Below are 19,325 nucleotides of genomic sequence, written 5' to 3'. Positions count from 1 at the left end.
AAGGTACAAGGTAATATTGTCCAAGGAATTGTTCGGGGGGCTGTCCAGCATCTCAGGTGGCTCAGCAAGAATAGATACTGCCAGACACAGCAGAGGTTGCAGGTTCAGAGATGGGTCCTGACACAACCGCTCTATGCGTGAGCCCTGTCAGGTGAAATGTATTAGCGGGGAGGTCCCATGGGTGGGGGACTGTTATTGTGGTGGTCAGTTCCAATAAACCAGAATCTCTGTGATTTTATCGGTGTGTGGAGGCTTGTATCTTTCTTCCTATGTGTTTGGAGTGTGGAGGGCTCCGTATACTGCCGGCACCCGGAACTCGAAGCAGTGTAAGAGGATTCAGCTTGGTGCTGAAGAGGAAACCTTCAGGAAAGAAAGAAAGAAAAAGAAAGAAAGAAAGAAAGAAAGAAAGAAAGAAAGAAAGAAAGAAAGAAAGAAAGAAAGAAAGAAAGAAAGAAAGAAAATAAAATAATTACACAATTTTCTAAAAAAAAATGTAGATAAAAATTATTTTAAAAATATACAGATAGTCTTTGGACCTTTTAGTTATTTTTTATTATTTTTTTTGTGTGTATTTTGTTTTCTTTCATTCTGTCTTAAAAAAATCCTCAAAAATTATTTAAAAAATATACAGATAGTCTTTGGATCTTTCGATTGTTTTTTTAAGTCTTTTTTGTGCATTTTGATTTCGTTCTTTCTTTAAAAAATCCTCAAAAGTTTTTTAGAAAAAGTACAGACAGTCTTTGGACCTTTTAGTTGGTTTTTTAAATCTTTTTTTTTTGTGCAGTTGTTCTCTTTCTTTTCTAAAAAAAAAATGAAAATAACCCTGAACAATAATTTTAAAAATATACAGATAGTCTTTGGACCTTTTAGTTGTTTTTTTATCTTTTTTGTGCATTTGTTCTCTTTCTTTCCTAAAAAAAAAAAATCTCCTGAAAAATTATTTGAAAAATATACAGATAGTCTTTGGACCTTTTAGTTATTTTTGTATTATCTTTTTTGTGTGTATTTTGTTTTCTTTCATTCTGTCTTAAAAAAAATCCTCAAAAATTATTTTAAAAATATACAGGTAGTCTTTGGACCTTTTGAATGTTTTTTTTTCATCTTTTTTGTGCATTTGTTCTCTTTCTTTCTTTAAAAAATCCTCAAAAGTTATTTAAAAAAAAAATACAGACAGTCTTTGAACCTTTTAGTTGGTTTTTTAAATCTTTTTTTTTTGTGCAGTTGTTCTCTTTCTTTCCAAAAAAAAAATAAAAAAAACCCTCAACAATAATTTTAAAAATATACAGATAGTCTTTGGATCTTTCGATTTTTTTTTTTTTTTTTAGTCTTTTTTGCGCATTTTGTCTTCTTTCTTTCTTTAAAAGAAATCCTCAAAAGTTATTTTAAAAAAATACAGATAGTCTTTGAACCTTTCAGTTGTTTTTTTTTATCTATGTTTTGTGCATTTGTTCTCTTTCTTTCCTAAAAAAATTAAAAATAAATAAAAAAACCCTCAAAAATTATTTTAAAAATATACAGATAGTCTTTGGACCTTTTGATATTTTTTTTTTTTAGTCTTTTTTGTGCATTTTGTTTTCTTTCTTTCTTTAAAAAAATCCTAAAAAGTTATTTTAAAAAAACATAGATAGTCTTCAGACCTTTTAGTTGTTTTTTTTTTTATCCTTTTTTGTGCATTTGTTCTCTTTCGTTCCTAAAAAAATAAAAAATAAAAAAAAATAATGTTTTTTTTTTTTTTTTTGAGGATTTTTTTTTTTTTTATCATTACAGCATTCATGATCAAGATCTCCAAGTTTTACTAATTTTGCCTTGCAGTTCTGGGATTTAAAATAAGAGGGCAATTTAGGAAAGGTTTTAGCGAGAGCAAAATCTGCAATTTTGCAGCAAGATCAATTTTCGACTGAAATCCACCAATCATCTTTTAGCGGGTGATGAATCTTTAACTCTATATTTATGTCAGACGGCCTCTGTTTTTGATTTATTCCTCCCCTCTGATATGTCCATTTGTTAGAGGAGTAAATAATTGTAGTGACTGGCGGGGGTACTTTTCCTGTGCTGGGGTAAGCCCTATAATATTTATGGTGGTCTATTCGGCGATAAGACGCTGCTCCTTCTGCTCTGCGAGGATTTACCCTGAAATTATAGGATTAGCCTGTCAAAAAATTCAGCTCACTTGGATTTAGGGTTCAAATCACCAGGCTCGCACGGCGAAACATCTCGCCGCAGACAACGCTAATTAAAAAAAAAAAAAAACGATGCCGCCGTTTAAAAAGTTGTATTTTTTTTTTTTTTGAAATGACTAAATTATTAAAATCAGTGCTGGCTAATTTCCGAGAGCTCGGGGAGGTTGGATGGAAGGTCAGCGGAGGTTCTTCCTCTACGAGGATATAGACGGCGGGGTGATTTAGAGGAAGGTTTCCAATTACATGAGGTCAAGGTCTACGCATTCTGATTTTCTCAAAAGGAAAAAAAATCCTGAGGGGGGCCTATAATAAATCCCAACACACTTATTACATGGTGGGTAGGATAACCAAGAATAAACAAGCCATCAACAAGCGAAAAGAAATGATTATGGGCAGGCCGTACCATTAAAGGCTGATATCGTTTTACAAGGTAATGTGGTAGTACCGTGAAAAATGATTGTGCCTCTAAACCCAAGAGCAATTATGTAATGCAGGGCACTCCAAACTTTTTTTTAAAAAAAAGGGCCATTTTACTGTCCCTCAGACATTGGCCAGTGGGAGTGCCTCAGTGTCGGTGGGAATAAAAAAAAAAAAGACTGCCCCATCGTTTCTGTCAGTGGGAGGAATAGTGCCTCATTATTGGTGTCATTGGGAGGAATAGTGCCCCATCATTCGTGCCTGTGGGAGGAATAGTGCCCCATCATTGGTATCAGTGGGAGGAATAGTGCCACATCATTGGTGCCGGTGGGAGGAATAATGCCCCATCATTAGTATTAGTGGGAGGAATAGTGCCCCATCATTGGTATCAGTGGAAGGAATAGTGCCCCATCATTGATATCAGTGGGAGGAATAGTGCCCCATCATTGATATCAGTGGGAGGAATAGTGCCCCGTCGTTGGCATCAGTGGGAAGTATAGTGTCCCATCACTGGTGTCAGTGGGAGGAATTGTGCCCCATCATTGGTATCAGTGGGAGGAATAGTGCCCCATCATTGGTGTCATTGGAAAGAATAGTGTCCCCATCATTGGTATCAGTGGGAGGAATTGTGCCCCATCATTGACATCAGTGGGAGGAATAGTGCCCCATCATTGGTGTAATTGGAAAGTATAGTGTCCCATCATTGGTGTCAGTGGGAGGAATTGTGCCCCATCATTGGTGTCATTGGAAAGAATAGTGTCCCATCATTGGTATCAGTGCGAGGAATTGTGCCCCATCATTGGTGTCAGTGGGAGGAATAGTGCCCCATCATTGATGTCATTGGAAAGGATAGTGTCCCATCATTGGTGTCAGTGGGAGGAATAGTGCCCCATCATTGGTGTCATTGGAAAGAATAGTGTCCCATCATTGGTATCAGTGGGAGGAATTGTGCCCCATCACTGGTATCAGTGGGAAGAATAGTGCCCCATCATTGATGTCATTGGAAAGGATAGTGTCCCATCATTGGTATCAGTGGGAGGAATTGTGCCCCATCATTGATGTCATTGGAAAGGATAGTGTCCCATCATTGGTATCAGTGGGAGGAATTGTGCCCCATCATTGATGTCATTGGAAAGGATAGTGTCCCATCATTGGTATCAGTGGGAGGAATTGTGCCCCATCATTGATATAAATGGGAGAAATAGTGCCCCATTGTTGGTATCAGTGGGAAGTATAGTGTCCCATCATTGGTGTCAGTGGGAGGAATTGTGCCCCATAATTGGTGTCATTGGAAAGAATAGTGCCGCCATCATTGGTATCAGTGGGAGGAATTGTGCCCCATCATTGGTATCAGTGGGAGAAATAGTGCCCCATCATTGGTGTAATTGGGAAGAATAGTGCCCCATCATTGGTGTCATTGGGAAGACTAGTGCTCCATGATTGGTTTCAGTTGGAGGAATAGTCCCCCACTGTTGGTGTCATTGGAAGGAATGGTGCCTCATTGCTGGTATCAGTGGGAGGAATAGTGCCCCAAGGGCCAGGTAAAGGTATGAGAAGGGCCGCATCCGGCCTACGGGCCACAGTTTGGAGAACACTGATGTAATGTTTTACAGCTTACCAGACCTTAGATGTGATGGCTGCATTTATTTTCTTTTTTTTTTCCCCTAGGGATCCTGCCAGTAACACACCTCCTGTCCTAGGGTAACAACACTAACTCTGCAGCCTTTCTCAACCAGAGTTCCATAGAACACTAAAGCTCCTTCAGAGGTTGCTAGGGGTTCCTTAAACTGTGTCTAATTGACCTTCCATTTGATGGTGCCTTCATAGATCCATGATCATTACCTCTTAGCAAAGCCAGTAGAATGACACCAATGATCTTTAAAGCTGTCTGTAAGGGTGGCATTCCAACCACCACTGTAATGGGGGCATTCTTTCCAAAGGCCACCAATATAGGGGGGGTATAGGGGGAATTTTTCTAATGAACCAATCCATAGTAGGGGTTCTCGGAGACGTGACAATAATTTCAAAGGTTCCTCTGGGGTAAAAAAGGTTGAGAAAAGCTGCTCTATTACATCCTTTCTCAACTCTTTTTTACCCCAGAGGAACCCCTACAATAATTTTCAGGTCTTGGAGAACCCTTATTAAAACCAATTCATCGGGGGTCAATGGCAAAACTGCCTCTTATGCCCTGCACACACGGGCGGACTTTTCGGCAACAAAGGTCCAACAGTCTTTCCGATTGACTTTCGAACGAACGGACTTGCCTACACACGATCACACCAAAGTCCGATGGATTCGTACGTGATGAAATAAGGAAGTTCACAGCCAGTAGCCAATAGTTGCCCTAGCGTCGGTTTTCGTCCGTCGGACTAGCATACAAACGATCGGATTTTTCGATAGGAACTGGGTCCGGCGGAGTTCCGACGTAAAGATTTGAAACACGTTCCAAATCTAAAGTCCGTCAGATTTTCGACAGAAACAGTCCGCTGAAGGTCCGATGAAGCCCACATACGGTCGGATTGTCCGCCGGATTCGGTCCGTCGGACCAGTCCGGTCGAAAAGTTTGCTCGTGTGTACAGAGCATAACATTGGTGGTCAGCAGGAAGAATGCAACCATAACAGTGGCGGCCAAATTGCCACCCATACAGATAATTGGGGTCACGCTGCTGGCTTTGCCAAGTGACATTGGTCCCACATCCGTAATTATACAAACACTACAGAAAAGCTACAAGAGGTCTTTACTGGTACCACATAGGAGACAAAAGAAATAATTTTAACAACTTTTTTTTCCAGGAGAAAAGTTTTGGTTCCAAAAAACACAAACAATCTTACTCACCTAGGTGGATGCAGCATCGGTCCGAGATCAAGAACTGAGTAATCAAACACCAATGATCGCTCAGTTCTCGGTCTTCAGTCTGCAGAGAGCCGGTGACTGTCTTTGCTCTGCCCCTCCAGAGCTAAATGGACCACCGGGCTGTGCAGGGTTTGGGAACGGCTGGCTCAGCTTCTCAGTGGCTCGCTGAGAGGCTGAGCCAGCTGCTGGTCCAGGCATCTGGGTGGACCGCGACATTAAAGTCGGGATCTTTCCAGAGACTGGACCGTCTGAGTGACATCAGCCGACAGCGGGCTAAAAACAGGTAACAGGAGTGTACTGGAACGAAGTGCGCGCCTGTGAGCCATAGGAGAAGTACGGTAGCTTTGGTCAGACTTCTTCTTTAATGACAATATTTAGAAATATGTTGGACCAAATGACAATATTTAGAAATATGTTGGACCAAATGGCCTAAAAACATCATACATTGGTACATGGTAATACTGTACATACGTACATGTAAAGAAATTCTAGTCCAGATGGAAAGCCAACAATCTTTCACCAACCAAACATACACTACAAGTAAGCGCTTGTGTAGGTTCACTTGATCCCAAGTGAGGCATCTATTAATTATTCAATCGGTTACTATAGCTCTTTGGAATGGATATATCCTTATGGTGATAAAGGGAACTCAGGCAAAGACAATCACATATTCCAGGGGGTAAAAAGAAAACCCAAAGTACAAAAAATAGGACCCACGATAAGTCCTATTTTTTGTAGTTTGGGTTTTCGTAGTTTGGGTCTCCGCTCAGGCTAACAAGATCTGAGGAGTTGGATGCCGCTGATTAGTGAGGGTGCAGGCTAAAGAGAGGTCCGCCCAGACCCAAAGTACGAAATAGGAAGAGATAGCCCGACTGCCCCACACATCACCCGGCCCGGGTGGTTAGCAGGTAAAAGCAGCCTCAGCTTAGGCCACGGCCCCAACACGTTTCGCCCCCACCTCTCCATGATTAAGCCCCGGGGGCGGGGCGAAACATGTTGAGGATGTGGCCTGGGTGAACCATGCTGAAGTTGCCTTTACCTGCTAACCACTCAGGCCGGGCAAGGTGTGTGCCAGCCGGGCTATCTCTTCCTATTTCTACAAAAAAGAGGAGCCTGCTAATACGATCATACATCTCTCAAATGTGGGAGTCTGATCTACTCCAGGTGTCTGCTGGTGGCATTGTTCTGGAACGAGACAGGCACCATCAAATATAAGGTTGATCGGTTTCAGCTCAAGGAACCCCTGGCAACCTCTGGAGCAACCCTAGGCTTTTGCTGAACCCTGGTTGAGAATGGATGCTCTGTATCTATGGAAGAGCAGTTGTTGTGTTGTCCACCAAGGACAAGGTTACAAAACAAATCCCTGACTTCTCTTCTTTATAACATGAGGGGGGAGGGGGTCCGTACTCTACTGAGATAGCTGACAAAAATATAATTGATACTTGCCAGAACAGACAGGCAAGTTATCGGTTCACAAGATTTCTGGCAGGATCAACAGGTATTTTAAGGTACTTGTAACAAAACTATTTTAATGGTATATTGTACAGACCAGATTGATCTTCCACCTGACTTTGCACCAACATCACTTGTCAGAGCTAGTAAATGGGACCAATGAAGCCTTTCTCTTTATCTATAAAGGTAAGTGTAGCACAGACCTCTGATGGGCCCCGCAGATTTGGCCCAGATTCTGCTCCCAAGTGGGTTAAAGGCAGCCAGGCACACAGCAGCATGGACAGTCTCGCAAGCTCAATAACCAGGCAGGGAATGTCTTTTTAAGATTGAATTCTTGTTGAACTTGGTTGGGTCAGCAGGGTGAACTTTGGGATACTCCACATTCAGTACACTAAGTAGCAGAGGACACTTACTGCCTTGACTACACTCTTCAGGATAATTGCCCTCTTGACTGACAATAGGAGAAGAAGCAATTCAGGGACTCAATACAATACAGCAACACTGGAGCAAATACTCAAAGGATTAAGGCAGCGAACAGTCACTAGGATCTCACACTCCGGCCTACACTCACAATGTCCCTGTGTTCTTGGATACCTCCATCCATCACCAGCCAGACACTTCTCCCGTGAGCTCCCAGGCCAGATCCTCAGTGAACCCCCTTTTTGATTTGGCTCCAGCTCATCTCAGAAAGTAGTCCGCCAGCTCCCACTGAGCTGGGACCTTGATGAACTCCTGCAGACGTCAGCTATTCTGCCCAGAAGGGCCCTCCTGGACAAGAACCTTGCTGCTCCAGGCGCTAAACTATTTATTAATTCCTCTGCCACTTACTGGGCATCCTCTTCCCCAGGGATTGGCTGTGACCACATGAATATTCAGGCCCAGGGTCTGCCTCTTCCAGCCCACTCCATTCTAGAATCTACTAGAAGGCTGGGGGAAGCAGTTGACCCTGCAACCAGTGAGACCCAGAAAAGCCAAAAAAAAAAAAAAATCACACATTGTTTAATTATAGTGGAGCTAAAGAACTACATTTACCTGAACCTCCCTAGCAAACTAAACTAGGAGGGTGCTACATAAGTAACCGCTGACACCAGTGATATTTTTAGTTATCTTAAAGGATGGCATTCTTTCCACTGACCACCAAGGTAAGGGGTTACTGCTCCCACCAATCCAAGAGGACACCTCTTCCGCTGACCTTTAACTTAGGGGACCCTTCCCGACTGACCACCAAGGTAAGGGGGTCCTGATCCCATTGACCACCAATCCAAGAGGGTACCTCTCCCGCTGACCTTCAACTTAGGGGGCCCTTCTCGACTGACCACCAAGGTAAGGGGGTCCTGATCCCATTGACCACCAATCCAAGAGGGCACCTCTCCCGCTGACCTTCAACTTAGGGGACCATACTCGACTGACCACCAAGGTAAGTGGGGTCCTGATCCCATTGACCACTAATCCAAGAGACCACCTCTCCTGCTGACCTTCAACTTAAGGGACCCTTCTCAATTGACTGCCAAGGTGAGGGGGTCCTGCTCCCACTGACCATCAATCCAAGAGGACACCTCTTACGCTGACCTTCAACTTGGTGGACCCTTCTCCACCGACCAGCAAGTGATCATTGCACTAACCACTAATGTAGGGGGCACTTTTCCACTGACATCCAATGTAAGGGAGCACATCACCAGTGACCACCAATGCACGGTAGCACTTTTACCAATGGCCAAGCCACATTGTATGTTCTACTGATCAGACGCACAATACCTAATACACAATATACAATGTATTCAATACACTTGATACACTTCAAGAATTGTTTGAAAATTGCATATTTATTGAAACGTCAATACTTGTGTACGCTAGAGACAACATATATTTGGTGGTATGTCTGATCTTCAATATGCAGAAGATCAGTTCGTACATTTACGAACATTGCTTACAATAACTACTGAGATGACGTTGAGGTAGTGGTTGGATCATGTTTAAGTTTGTATCCTGTAATTTCGTCCCATCCCTTTCGACACGTCCGGATAATCCACTCATGTTCATCATCATCTGTAAAAACAAAAAGATTTATTCCAAAAACACCAGTGCAGGTATATAGTGATTCAAATACTATAAGTAGGGTATAAGAGGCATCAAAATATTCACAAATGTACCTAGAAAGTTCAATGAGAATTATGTAGATCGGCCTTTCCCGTTGGATATATTTCGGGGAACATTTATTTTTTGTTTTTTATTTAGTTTTTTTTAAATAAAGGACTTGTCAAAAACTGGTGTTGTATTTTTTATTAACGCTGACCTTTTTGTTTTTTGGTGACAAAGGACAGGGTTGCGGGGAAGAGGCCCTTGTTCCCATCAACACAGGGACAAGGTGCTTTGCCCCAAAGCATCCCCCACCCTATGTTAAGGGCATATGCCCTGGTATGGTTCAAGAGGGTGGGGGCTCACTTGCCCCCCCCCATTCCTGGCCTGCTGGGCTGCATGCTCGGTAAGGGTCTGGTATGGATTTTGGGGGAACGCCACACACTTTTTATTATTTTGGCATGGGGTTCCCCAAAGTACCCTCCCATGTTGAGGGCATGTGGTCTGGTATGGTACAGGAGGAGGGGGGCGCTCGCTCGTCCCCCCCCTTTCCTGGCCTGCTGGGTTGTATGCTCAGAAAAGGGTCTTGTATGGATTGTGGGGGACCCCACACCATTTTTTTTTTAATTATGAGGTTTCTCTTAAAATCCATACCAGACTTGAAGGGCCAGGAGACTTGAAGGGACGGGATCTGGGGGCCACCTTGTTAAAGGGGGCTTCCAGATTCCGATAAGTCACCCCCCCCCCCACATCCTCACAACCACTGGGCCAGGGTTGTGGGGAAGAGGCCCTTGTCTCCATCAACATGAGGACAAGGTGCTTTGCCCCAAAGCACCTCCACCCCATGTTGAGGTTATGTGGCCTGGTATGGTTCAGGAGAGTGGAGCCCCCCCCCCTTTTCCTGGCCTGCTGGGCTGCATGCTTGGTAGGGGTTTGCCTTTAATTTTAGGGGGGGCCCCATAGCATTTTTTTTTGGCATGGGGTTCCCCAAAGTACCCCCCCATGTTGACGGCACGTGGTCCGGTATGGGACAGGAGGAGGGGGGTGCTCCCTGGGTTGCATGCTCGGAAAAGGGTCTGTTATGGATTGTGGGGGGGACCCCACACCATTTTTTTTTTTAATTATGAGGTTTCTCTTAAAATCCATACCAGACTTGAAGGGCCAGGAGACTTGAAGGGGTGGGATCTTGGGGGCCACCTTGTTAAAGGGGGCTTCCAGATTCCGATATCACCCCCACAACCACTGGGCCAGGGTTGTGGGGAAGAGGCCCTTGTCCCCATCAACATAGGGACAAGGTGCTTTGCCCCAAAGCACCCCCCACCCCTTGTTGAGGGTATGTGGCCTGGTATGGTTCAGGAGGGGGGGTGCTGGCTCGTTCCCCCCCTTTCCTGGCCTGCTGGGCTGCATGCTTGTTAGGGGTCTGGCATGAATTTTGGGGGGAACCCCACAGCATTTTTTTTAATTTTGGCATGGGGTTCCCCAAAGTACCCCCCCCCCATGTTGAGGGCATGTGGTCTGGTATGGGACAGGAGGGGGGTGCTCACTCATCCCCCCCTTTCCTGGCCTGCTGGTTTGCATGCTTGGATAAGGGTCTGGTATGGATTGTGGGGGGTACCCCACACCATTTTTTTTTTTAAATTTTGGTGTGAGGTTTCTCTTACAATCCATAACAGACTTGAAGGGCCTGGTATAGATGGAGGGGGACCCACATTAAATTTCTGAATTTTAATTTGCCGGCAGTTCTGTTTTCATTCAGCTGTCAGTGGGGAAGCCCGCTGACAGCTGATGAGTCATCGGTTGTTAAGGACGTGGCGGCCGGACTTCCAGCCCGCTCCTTAACAACCAGCTATTCTTCTCACAGAATTTGAAACGGACGATCATTTTTCAACCGATCTGAATTCAAATTGTTCTGATCATTTGGAATTAGAAAACGAAACAAAATGAATGTCAACGAAATTAGTTACTATTTCATTCAGAGATTCGGATACATCCGAATCTCTGAATAACCAAAAATTCATCCAAATTTATATTCGGACCAAAATGAATTGCACGTCCAGCAATTTATACACAGTGGTGGTTACCATACGGAGTCACCAGATATCTGTGTATCCTATGTGGGAAATTGAAGGATCTACTTCCGAATTACCTTTCTAGCATATGCAAGTTCTACAACTTGAGGAACAAAGTGGCTTCTGGGGTGGCTGGCTCAAGCTGCCTAATTCAGCGCTACATTTACAGCTGTAAATTAGGTGGATTATTTATTGTATGAATGCTTATTTTAATGTCTGTCAAGATAGCGTATCTGGAAACTTTATAGCGAACATCTGGGATTCATATCTGTGTTTGCGGTGGAATCACATCTCAAGCTCCAAATCCCAATTTTTTTAGAAAAAGAAATGTGGCTTTTTTTTTGTATATTATCTGAATATAATTATTTTATACTTCTGAGCATAGTAGACTTTATTTTATCTCCGTATATGGGACTCAATATTTGTATTGAGTGCAACGGAAGGAGTTTCTTTTTAAAATATCATTATTATTATTTTTTATTCTCATTGAATGACACATTTAAAACATATTGCCATTTGAAATACAGAGCCTATCAGACTTAGCAACAAATTAGGTTATATAGAAAGTCATCAGAAATTCACATTGAAATTCACACACAAATCAGAATATTATATAAATAAATATAGCAGGGCCCTCCGTTCCCTTCTGTATTGAACTCTACAGAAATTGTGCTCCCCCCCCCCCCCCCTACATTGTAAAGCGCTGCGTAAACTGTTGGCGCTATAAAAATTGTGTATAATAATAATAATAGCAGCAGCTTAAGGGGATCTACTTAGGTTGGACTTGATGGACTTGTGTCTTTTTTTCGACCTCACTTACTATGTATTGGACTTTGGGACCCAGCAGAGACCTTCACACCCGCAAATGTGCAGGTCTCCCTGCACATGTACATGAGGAGTGGACGGCGTAATCAAGGAGGTCCATGTGCATGAATGTAAAAAGACGCACCACTGGGCTCTGCCTGGTTCCTAAAGGCCGCATCAGTGCATCTGTACACATTCTAGGCAATCAAAAATGGCAGCACAGTTGAAGGGGGGAAGGCAAATGTAAGGGGACTGAAGTTCCTCTTTAAGGGCCAGACCAATCCCCAATGGTGTCTTTAAACAGTCCACAGTCATTTGTAAGCAAGCTGTCTCCAGTGAACGTTTCCCTTAGTTTAGTTCAGTCGTTTTGAAGCACTGGACCATGGCCTCCCTCCACCCGGGGTCTCCAGCCAGCTTGCTCATCTCCTAACCTTCCACAGTGCCTCCCAGCTCCCATAGTGCCCCTCACCTTCCCACAGTGCCCTCAGGCTTCCTGAGAACCCTCAGCCCCAACAGTGGCCCTCTACCTCTCACAGTGCCCCCCCAGCTCCCATAGTTCCCCTCAACTTCCCACAGTGCCCTCAGGCTTCCTGAGAACCCTCAGCCCCCACAGTGGCCCTCTACCTCTCACAGTGCCTCCCCGCTCCCATATGCCCCTCAACTTCCCACAGTGCCCTCAGGCTTCCTGAGAACCCTCAGCCCCCACAGTGGTCCTCTACCTCTCACAGTGCCCCCCAGCTCCCATAGTTCCCCTCAACTTCCCACAGTGCCCTCAGGCTTCCCGAGAACCCTCAGCCCCCACAGTGGCCCTCTACCTCTCACAGTGCCCCCCGGCAGTACCCCCAGATTGCTGCAAAGCCTCCAACCCACCGGAGTGCCCCCAGCCTCCAACAGTTTCCCACAGTGCCCCTGGAATTAAATTGTCACACCTCATATGTTGCCAGAACACCACAGATCTTTGAGACTAGCATGATGATGTAGTCCTGCGAGGCTCCTAAATGTTGCCGTGATGTAATCATTTGAATAAACCTTTGGACACTATCTCAAAGATCCATAGTTTGCTGCCAATGTATACTTCCCTATTCAACTAAATGGGGTCACACTGCAACCAAACCACAGCGGTGTGAAACGTGGCGGAGGGGGCCGTCCCTTCCGGGAGAACACACAGTGATTACTTCTGCTGGCTATAGCCACTGGCAATAATCGTATGAAAAATCTGACATGGTGATTGTATCTAAGTTGATTGATCAATCCGCGTGGGCACAATTGGCCTTCCATACAGGATTCAAACCTCGGTCAGTCCTGCTGAATTGGCTGAGATTTGAACCATCTATGGCCGGCTTTAGGGACCTTAGATTGTAAACTTCTTGAGGGCAGGGACTGATGTGAATGTACAATATATATAATAACTCCATTCTCCCACTAAAGCATGGAGGGGGTAATATCCTGTTATGGGGGCATTTCTCTGCAGCAGGGACTGGAGCACTTATCAGGATCGAAGGAAAAATGGATGGGGCAAAATACTGTCAAATTCTTGAGGAAAATCTGCTGCCCCCCCCCCTGCTAGCAGAAAGTTGTCAATGGGAAGAAGATTTACCTTCCAACATGACAATGACCCAAAACACACAGCACCAATGACCACACAGTGGTTGAAGGAGAAAAAGGTAAATGTCCTAAATGAATTAACACCCAAGAGCTTGACGCCTGTAAAAGCTCCTTAAGCTTGTAAAAGGCTTAAGGCTTACCTAAAGGTATTGAAAATATCTCCTAAACCTGTACAGTTTAGGAGATATTTCCAGTGCATGCAGCCGATGACATCACTGGCGCATGCGCTCTGAAGGAACGGCCCACGTGTGCCGTTCCTTCTGAGCTGGTGCCAGGAACGGCGGCTCCCGTGCGCGGGAGTAACTTCATCGCGGTTCTGGCCAATCACAGCGTCGGAGCCCACGAACCCAGAACAACTCCGGGAAAGATGTTGGCCGTGACAGTGGTGTTCCGGGATCACTGCAACAGCTTTGTTTTAAGGTAAGTATTTCATAATGAGCTAGTAGTAGTAGTAGTAGTCTTGCAGGGTCTTTTTTTTTTTTGGGGGGGGGGGTTGCGGAGGTTTACAACCTCTTTAAGGCCTGGTTCCCAACTATGCATTTTTTATTGTGTTTTCAGTTTTTCAGAAACACACTACAGTCCATTTAACATGGTTTCCTATGGCTGTAGTTCACATCTGTGCATTTTATGGAATAGGCAAGGGACTTTTTTTCTGGTTTTTGGTTCCATAGACTTCAATGGATCAAAAGCCTGTATTGAAAAATGCAAAATGCACCTGCAATATGCAAACTGCAACCTGCATAGATGTGAATCAGGCCTTAATAAACTTCCTGTGTGCATGAGGCCTAATAGTTGTCCTGTGGACAGATTCTCCCACCTGAGCTGTGGATCTCTGCAGCTCCTCCAGAGTTACCATGGACCTCTTGGCTCTTCTCTGATGAATGTTCTCCTTGCCCGGCCGGTCAGTTTAGGTGGACGGCCATGTCTTGGTAGGTTTGCAGTTGTCCCATACTCTTTCCATTTTCGGATTGAACAGAGCTCCGTGAGATGATCAAAGCTTGGGAGATTTTTTTTATAACCTAACCCTGCTTTAAACTTCTCCACAACATTATCCCTGACCTGTCTGGTGTGTTCCTTTGCCTTCATGATGCTGTTTGTTCACTAAGGTTCTCTAACAAACCTCTGAGGACTTCACAGAACAGCTGTATTTATAATGAGACTAAATTACACACAGATGGAGTCTCTTTACTAATTAGTTGACTTCTGAAGGCAATTGGTTCCTCTAGATTTTAGTTAAGGGTATTAGAGTAAGCCCCCGTTTCACAGTGGGGGCTTACGACATGACATGTCAAATCGCATGCCAAATCACAGCCTATTGCCGGCACGGCACTGTCCCAATCGGGACCACACCGGCGCCGCACCGATTTCCAAAAGTAGTTCCTGCACTACTTTTGACGACCTCGGGGGTGATTTCAATAGACATCTGTGCATGAACCCGCACAGATGTCTTTCAAATCGCCCCCCACCCCGAACTCGCACTGAAATGCGGCTTTGAAATTGTGCGAGTTCAGCTGAACTCGCACGATTTCAAACCCGCCCTTCAGTGTGAACGAGGGCAAAAAGAGGAGCTGAATACAAATGCACGCCACACTTTTCACATATTTATTTGTAAACAATGTTGAAAACCATTTATCATTTTCATTCCGCTTCACAATTATGAGCCACTTTGTGTTGGTCTATCACATAAAATCCCAATAAAATACATTTACGTTTTTTGGTTGTAACATGACAAAATGTGGACAATTTCAAGGGGTATGGATACTTTTTCAAGGCACTGTATGTAAAGCACTGCGCAAATTGACAGCAATATATACAAGTGTGTCTTGCCTACAGTCAAGCATGGTGGTGGGAGTGTCATGGTCTTGGGCTTCATGAGTGCTGCCGGCACTGGGGAACTACAGTTCATTGAGGGAACCATGAATATCAACATGTACTGTGACATACTGAAGCAGAGCATGATCCCCTCCCTTCGGAGACTGGGCCGCAGGGCAGTATTCCAACATGATAACGACCCCAAAACACACCTCCAAGATGACCACTGCCTTGCTAAAGAAGCTGAGGGTAAAGGTGATGGACTGGCCAAGCATGTCTCCAGACCTAAACCCTATTGAGTATCTGTGGGGCATCCTCAAACGGAAGGTGGAGGGGCGCAAGGTCTCTAACATCCACCAGCTCTGTGATGTCGTCATGGAGGAGTGGAAGAGGACTCCAGTGGCAACCTGTAAAGCTCTGGTGACCTCCATGCCCAAGAGGGCTAAGGCAGTGCTGGAAAATAATGGTGGCCACACAAAATATTGACACTTTGGACATTTTCACTTAGGGGTGTACTCACTTTTGTTGCCAGCGGTTTAGACATTAATGGCTGTGTGTTGAGTTATTTTGAGGGGACAGCAAATTTACACTGTTATACAAGCTGTACACTCACTACTTTACATTGTAGACAAGTGTCATTTCTTCAGTGTTGTCACATGAGAAGAGAGAAGAAAAGATTTACAAAAATGTGAGGGGTGTACTCACTTTTGTGAGATACTGTAAGTACCTGCAATAAATAAATAAAATATTATTATGTTAAATGAAACTCTCTATCCAGAATCTCTTTAAAATGCAGCGCGCCCTGCCGAACGATCCATTACAATGGCGGTGCCACTGCAAAGTATGCCTATCCTGTAGCCCATACATACACCAGAACTTAAACAGTTACTGTTTGTATATAGTGCTTCCAGGCAAAGAGAGCGATTGCCGGGGTAATTGCTGCAGTTCCGAGGCTATTCGAATCCGTGCAGCTGCAACCTCTTCAGCGGTAACCCGTGAAACAAGACAAACTGGGCTTATTATACTGAATAAGCCTTCAAGCCACTCCCTGATTGTTAGTAATTGGTGGCAATGGACTTAACAGCCACTTGACTATCCTTTTCACATTACCTGGTGGTTCAGCCAACAATTTGAATGACAAAATGTATGTTTCTTACTGCAGCTGTCTCTGCTCTGATCTCCTTGCCTTTGAGCCCCCCATAAAAAAAAAAAAAAAAGAAAAAAAAAAAAAAAACCATCACAAACTATGCCTGGAAAGCAAACAGCATCAATGTTTAAGGAGCAATTATTTCCTAGGTATTGATTAGCGCTGGCAAATGTAAGTCTTATAATGACCGTTCAATTTTCAATATGATAATGGGGTGACATGGACTGCTTTATAATGCTTTATTCCTAAACAGCGACGGTTTAAGGTTTATTATAGATGGGAATTCTAACCTCAATTTTCCAGCTCTAGTGGATAATTCCAACAACCAGCCTGTGTACCTGTTCTATCCAATTCTATTTAAAAGATAATCGGCACTTTGTTTAACATTTATATGCGACGGACCGGCTAGGAAATATCAGACATTGTGTTCTGCCAATTATGGCCGAAGGCCAGACTGAGCGATCATTGTGCAAAATAAAAATGGAAATCATTTTTACTGAAGAGCACGTAAAAAAAAAAAAAAAGGTCCCCTTCTTCATGTACAACTCACCTACTGTTGGGGCCCATTCACTCTATGAGGTTGGCGCATAAAACATTTGCTGTATGAATGTCAGGGCTGAATTTAGCCGAACTGATCTGGGGGTGCGGTAAAGAAACACTAGTATGTATTAGGTTGTCATTAGGTTGGGATGATTAAACAGAACATGTGTCCCCTTATATCAGGTGTCCCCATCAGAGTGCCCCCTTACAGCAGGGTCCCCATCAATGTCCCCCCTACACCAAGTATCCCCATCAGAGTCCCCCTTTACATCAGGTGTCCCCATCAGAGTGTTCCCTTATATCAGGTATTACCATCAGAGTGTTCCCTTATATCAGGTATCCCCATCAGAGTGCCCCCTACATCAGGTGTCCCCATCAATGTCCTCCTTACATCAACTTTTCTAATCAGCGTGCCCCCTTAAATATGAATAGTTACCCCATCAGAGTGCTCCTTTACATAAGGTGTCCCCATCAATGACCCTCTTACACCAGGTGTCCCCATCTGAGTTTCCCTTTACATCAGTGTCCCCATCAGAGTGCTCCCTTACATCAGGTGTCCCCATCAATGTCCTCCCTTACATCAACTGTTCTCATCAGAGTGCCCCCTTAAATACGATTAGTTACCCCATCAGAGTGCCCCCTTACATTAGGTGTCCCCATCATAGAGCTCCCTTACATCAGGTGTCCCTATCAGAGTCCCCCCCCCCCTACATCAGTTGTCCCCATCAGAGTGCCCCCTACATGAGGTGTCCCCATCAATGTCCTCCTTACATCAACTGTTCTCATCAGAGTGTGCCTTAAATATGATTAGTTACCCTGTCAGAGTCCCCCCTTACATCAGGGTTCACATCAGAGTGTTCCCTTAGATCAAATGTCCCTATCAGAGTGCCCCCTACATAAGGGTCCCCATCAGAGTGCCCTTTAAATCAGGTGTCCCCATCACTGTCCCCCCTACACCAAGTATCCCCATTAGAGTCCCCCTTTACATCGGGTGTCCCCATCAGTGTTCCCTTATATCAGGTATCCGTATCAGAGTGCCCCTACATCAGGTGTCCCCATCAATGTCCCCCCTTACATCAGGTGTCCCCATCAATGTCCCCCCTTACATCAGGTGTCCCCATCATAGAGCCCCCTTACATCAGTGTGTCCCCTTATATTAGGCGACCCCATCCTAGAGCCCACTTACATCAGGTGTCCCCATCAATGCCCCCCCTTACATCAATTACCATCAGAGTGCCCACTTAAATATGATTAGTATAACCCCTTTACTATGGGTATCCCCATTAACCGTGCTCTCCTACATAGATTGTCCCCATCAGAGTGCTCCCTTACATCAGTAAGTCCCATCACAGTGCCCCCTTATGTGGATTGTCCCAATCAAAGTGCCCCCTTACATCAGGTGTCCCCATCAGTGTTCCCTTATATCAGATATCCCCATCAGAGTGCCCCTACATCAGGTGTCCCCATCAATGCCCCCCCCTTACATCAACTGTTCTCATCAGAGTGTCCCCTTAAATATGAATAGTTACCCCATCAGAGTGCTCCTTTATATCAGGTGTGCCCATCAATGCCCTCTCCCCTACACCAGGTGTCCCCATCAGAGTCTCCCTTTACATCAGGTGTTCCCATCAGAGTGTTCCCTTACATCAGGTGTCCCCATCACAGTGCTCCCTTACATCAGCTGTCCCCATCATAGAGCCCCCTTACATCAGGTGTCCCCATCAGAGTCCCCCCTTACATCAGGGTCCCCATCAGAATGCTCCTTTATGTCCCCATCAGAGTGCCCCCTACATCAGGTGTCCCCATCAATGTCCCCCTTACATCAACTGTTCTCATCAGAGTGCTCCCTTAAATATGATTAGTTACCCCATCAAAGTGCCCCCTTACATCAGGTTTCCGCATCAATGTCCCCCCCTTACATCAACTGTTCTCATCAGAGTGCCAACTTAAATATGATTAGTATACCCCCTTTACATTGGGTATCCCCATCAACCGTGCTCCCCTACATAGATTGTCCCGATCAGAGTGCTGCCTTACATCAGTAAAGCCCATCACAGTGCCCCCTTATGTGGACTGTCAAAATCAGAGTGCCCCTTACATCAACTGTCTGCATCAGAGTGCTCCCTCACATCAAATGCCCCCAAAAGGCTGGCTCAAGGATGGGTGGATCCACTCTCAGTGACCTGAGGGGCTCATCTAAAATCTGTCTCTTTGAGTCATCAGTTGTACGTGTCAAGACCTTAGACCAATTAGAGCGTAGGGCAAAAGACGCTCTGGAGACTGGTCTAGCAGTGTAGAAGAACGGAGGATTGGGTAAGGAAATCTTTAACAAGTCCTCAGACCGAAACAGGCAATTAACCATGGCAGTG

The 19,325-nt window shown here is 44.7% G+C and overlaps 1 protein-coding gene across 2 annotated transcripts in view; it reads right to left on the bottom strand.

Annotated features, from left to right (window-relative positions):
• Positions 1 to 209: 209 nt before the first annotated feature.
• MORN5 (MORN repeat containing 5) overlaps positions 210 to 19,325 on the bottom strand; it is a 41,979-nt gene continuing 22,863 nt past the window's right edge. Inside the window, exons 5-6 of one of the 2 annotated variants that reach the window (XM_073600663.1) lie at positions 8,835 to 8,949; positions 210 to 360 (exon numbers count right to left, since the gene is read on the bottom strand). In XM_073600663.1, the coding sequence (XP_073456764.1) occupies positions 8,840 to 8,949 (110 nt within the window). In that variant the 3' untranslated portion in view covers positions 210 to 360; positions 8,835 to 8,839. Of the gene's footprint in view, positions 361 to 8,707; positions 8,950 to 19,325 lie in introns of those variants that run through there. The other variant, XM_073600662.1, reaches the window with a different exon arrangement.

The sequence above is a fragment of the Aquarana catesbeiana genome, linkage group LG09 (assembly GCF_042186555.1).
Source record: "Aquarana catesbeiana isolate 2022-GZ linkage group LG09, ASM4218655v1, whole genome shotgun sequence".
Lineage (NCBI taxonomy): Eukaryota > Metazoa > Chordata > Amphibia > Anura > Ranidae > Aquarana > Aquarana catesbeiana.
This window is presented reverse-complemented; position numbering and strand designations above follow the sequence as displayed.